Source organism: Macrobrachium rosenbergii, chromosome 17 (genome assembly GCF_040412425.1).
Source record: "Macrobrachium rosenbergii isolate ZJJX-2024 chromosome 17, ASM4041242v1, whole genome shotgun sequence".
Classification (NCBI taxonomy): Eukaryota; Metazoa; Arthropoda; class Malacostraca; order Decapoda; family Palaemonidae; genus Macrobrachium; species Macrobrachium rosenbergii.
The window spans coordinates 15,298,866-15,303,406 of record NC_089757.1 but is presented as its reverse complement, the minus strand read 5'-3'; the positions used below and the strand labels follow the sequence as shown (position 1 = coordinate 15,303,406).

At 40.9% G+C, this 4,541-nt stretch overlaps 1 protein-coding gene across 1 annotated transcript; it reads right to left on the bottom strand.

The window, feature by feature from the left end:
- Positions 1-685: 685 nt before the first annotated feature.
- LOC136847561 (prostatic spermine-binding protein-like) lies at positions 686-1,162 on the bottom strand. The gene has a single exon (XM_067119286.1). It carries the CDS (start codon positions 1,160-1,162, stop codon positions 686-688), a length of 477 nt encoding a protein of 158 aa, XP_066975387.1.
- Positions 1,163-4,541: the final 3,379 nt, after the last annotated feature.

Below are 4,541 nucleotides of genomic sequence, written 5' to 3'. Positions count from 1 at the left end.
TACAGGCAATTGGGAAATTGACCTGACTGCTAATCATCAGATGATTTCAGGAAGTTGCAACACGCAGATGTTTGTATAATGTAAATGCTTTGAAGTTTTGCAACCATTTTCCAATGGTCTTGTTTAATATTAATAATAATAATAATAATAATAATAATAATAATAATAATAATAATAATAAATTATTATTATTATTATTATTATTATTATTATTATTATTATTATTATTATTATTTTCCTAGGCAAATGTTTGAAGACTTAATCCTATTTTCCTATAGTCTTTGTTATGAAAACGTAACAGAAAAGAAATGACGACTTGTTTATGACGCGTCAATGATGTCATGGCATTTGTAATCTTTGTTCTCGAGGATTAATCCTAGTCGTCGTGATGGTCATTTAGTTACCATCATTGTCATCCTCAAGGTTTTCCTTCATTATCTTGATTGTTACCATTGAAGATTACATCATCATCTACGTCCTCGTCATTTCTGTCGTTATCTTTATCCTCGTCCACATGGTCGACATGGTGGGAATCACCATCTTCGTCCACATCGTCGTCGTTGCGGGAATCTTCATCCTCGTCCACATCGTCGTCGTTGCGGGACTCATCATCCTCGTCCACATCGTCGTCGATGTGGGAATCATCATCCTCGTCCACATCGTCGTCGATGTGAGAATCATCATCCTATTCCACATCGTCGTCGATGTGGGAATCATCATCCTCGTTCACATCGTCGTCGTTGCGGGAATCATCATCCTCGTCCACATCGTCGTCGATGTGGGAATCATCATCCTCGTCCACATCGTCGTCGATGCGGGAATCATCATCCTCGTCCACATCGTCGTCGTTGCGGGAATCATCATCCTCGTCCACATCGTCGTCGATGCCGGAATCATCATCCTCGTCCACATCGTCGTCGTTGTGGGAATCATCATCCTCATCCACATCGCCGTCGTTTTGGGAATCATCATCCTCGTCCACATCGTCGTCGTTGTGGGAATCATCATCCTCGCCCACATCGCCGTCGTTGTGGGAATCATCATCCTCGTCCACATCGTCGTCGTTGTGGGAATCATCATCCTCGCCCACATTGTCGTCGTTGTGGGAATCATCATTCTCACCCACATCGTCGTCGTTGTGGGAAACATCATCCTCGTCCATATCGCCGTCGTTGTGGGAGTCATCATCCTCGTCCACATCGTCGTCGTTGCGGAATCATAATCCTCGTCCACATCGCCGTCGTTGTGGGAATCATCATCCTCGTCCAAATCGTCGTCGTTGTGGGAGTCATCATCCTCCTCCAGATTGCCGTCGTGGGAGTCATTATCCTCGTTGCCATTATAGTCATCATGGTAGTCATCATTGTCCACATCGCCGTCGTTGTGGGAGTCATCATCCTCCTCCAGATTTTTGTCTTTGTGGGAGTCATCATTTTCGTCACCACTTTGCCGTCGTTGTGGGAGTCATCATCCTCATCGTCGTCGTGCACATCATTTTCGTTTCTGTCATCGTCGATGTCCTCGTCATCGTATATCTCTGTCCTTTGTTTTTTAGGGGATCAGGAAATGACGATCCACTCGACAAGAGACTAAATATTGACGAAAGGTTCCACTATTTCAATCTGGGCGGACGGAGCGAGAGAGAGAAAATGGATTCCTGTCCAAATAGTTTTCTTTTCTTGTCTTTTTTTTCATTTTTATTCGCCCTTTTCCATTCCCTTTCTTTCATTTCCTCTCCCTTTGTACTCTTTTCGTTCTCATAACTACTTTTCTTCCTTCTATCTCGGTTTTCCCACACGACTTATTTTCATGAGTTTTCTCTCTCTCGCTTTCATCCCATTCCCATTCTCTCTCTCTCTCTCTCTCTCTCTCTCTCTCTCTCTCTCTCTCTCTCTCTCTCTCTCTCTGTTCTTTAGTTTTCTCAAGTTACCCTCTCTCTTTTATCTCATCGTGTTCGTTCGTTTCTGCTGTACTCAAGTTGCTCTTTCTCCCCTACTCTTGCTTCTCGTTTCATTTCTCTCTTCTCCAATTCAACTCTCTCTCTCTCTCTCTCTCTCTCTCTCTCTCTCTCTCTCTCTCTCTCTCTCTCTCTCATAAACGCTTTACCCTTTCCCCATTCGACATTCTTCCGTTCACATTTTCTTCCTCTCGTTCTCTAAAATTTTCCTCTCTCTCTCTCTCTCTCTCTCTCTCTCTCTCTCTCTCTCTCTCTCTCTCTCTCTTTGTCTGTCTGTGTCACGAGTAGCAAGCCGCCCGACCCAATCAATACCACCCATGTGCCACACCCACGCCACCCAAACTATTCCACCTATCTCGCCCACTTGCCCTTACACTCAACAGCAACAGCGCGCACGCACGCTCAAACATTCAGGCAGCATCAGGAACATTCAAAACCCATTTCTCCTGCTGTTCCTGAAAATGTTCCAGAAAATGGCTATTTTGAGAGAGAGAGAGAGAGAGAGAGAGAGAGAGAGAGAAATGGATGGGTAAAAACAGAAAAATCTGAGAGAACGAGAAGAGGCAAATGTGAATGGAGGAATGTCGATTGGGAACGGCATGTTGAGAGAGACGGAAAAAGATAGTGAGAGAGAGAGAGAGAGAGAGAGAGAGAGAGAGAGAGAGAGAGGTGAATGAAGAAAGGGCAGCGTTCTGTGAGATGAAAGGGAAGGCAAGCGAACTCAACATCCTTTTCAAAATGTTCTTTGTTTCCAGTGATCGTCTTTCAAATGCTCTTCTCTCTCTCTCTCTCTCTCTCTCTCTCTCTCTCTCTCTCTCTCTCTCTCTCTCTCTCTCTCTCGTAAATATTTCCCGTTCAATATTGTGTGTGTGTGTGTGTGATTTTATATTTTTGCATCAGATTCCTATCTTCACAATTTTCAGAGTTTGGAGTTAGTATGGATGCCTAGCTCCCTTATCATGCTGATTCCCCCCTTACCCTCTTCTTTTTCTCCTTCTTCTTCTTCATCTTCTTCTCCCTCCCCCTCCCAACTGCGAGTGTCACGTAACCTTATGTGGCTGGGATTTGTGAGTGGTCACCCATTCAATTAGTAACCCTACTTTGTTAAACTTCTTCGTCAGAAAAAGAAGCGGCATCAGTCCGAATGAATCATCTGCATTTTGTTGTTCGTTGTTGATTATTCATATTTCTTTCTTTCCATATTCCATAACTTTTGCAGCCAGTTAGGATGTTGCAATTGGACCATCGTCCACTTTTGTTCTGAAGGAACTTTCGAAAAACTAATGTGATTCATCAGTAGAAAATGAGCTTTAAATGTGTCGGAGAGATATTAGTTACATCTCACATTTCTGTATAATTTAGATGATGGCTGTCATTAATACTCTTCTAATTGTTGTTCTTACTACTCTCTCATCGTAGTTAATTTCTGTTGATAAAAGACTACGAATGTTTTTTGTAAATTTTAGAAATGGATTAGTTTCTTTATTATTATTATTATTATTATTATTATTATTATTATTATTATTATTATTATTATTATTATTATTATTATTATTATTACACCTCACCGGGTCGTGTATCCCCATCAAATATAAATTCCATTTTGTCCCGAGTCGCGTCTGGCATCTTTCTGGATTGCTTTCATTCCTTTTGGACGTCTGTTTTCTGCCCCCAGGCTCTCTCTCTCTCTCTCTCTCTCTCTCTCTCTCTCTCTCTCTCTCTCTCTCTCTCTCTCTCTCTCTCTCTCTCTCTCTCTTTCCCTGCCCTAGACCCTTGTAAGGCGATTCTTCTCTTTGTTTCAGTTGTAAAGTTTTCTTATTATCTTGATGCCAATGGAAAAGTTATGGCCAAGTGGATTATATATTCAGCCACATATACATATATATATATATATATATATATATATATATATATATATATATATATATATATATATATATGTTATGTATAACTGAATCACGAAAATATGGAACGTGATGAATATATAAATAAAGACAAAATCCTCGAAGGAAAGAGAAACAATGGAGTGCTGCGAGGCCTTTCGACTTATCGACCTTTCCTTAGCTATATATGCTGTATATACATATACACATACATATGCAAAAAATTAACATGAATACGTATTTACACAGAGAGAGAGAGAGAGAGAGAGAGAGAGAGAGAGAGAGAGAGAGAGAGAGAGAGAGAGAGAGCAGCAAATGAATTTGTGCTACTCAGTGTTCATCATCCATTATTCCTTATCTTCCAGTCTCTTAAATATTCATCTGGCCACAGTGTTCCTCAAATCTTTTGTACAGCTCATGATTTATATATAAAAATTTATTGCGATACACTTTCTGCCCTTCTCTCGCACAGCGTCCATGTGTGTTTTTATAAAGGATTTTCCTGTAGTAATTTTACGCATTACACGAGAATTTTTGAAGGGGATTCAGGTCCTCATCCTTTTATCCTGTGACAAGGGGAGGATGTAATGAGCTCGCCCTTACTTTGATAGTCATATAGCCAGCCCTTTGAACAATTATCTTTTGCCATTTTTGCTCGTCATTTTTATCCGTTACGTAGAGTTTTCTTAGTGAATGAAAAG

Coding starts and splice junctions, on each gene's coding strand:
- LOC136847561 (XM_067119286.1), bottom strand. CDS start 1,162: ATGGACGAGGATGATGTTTCCCACAACGACGACGATGTGGGTGAGAAT.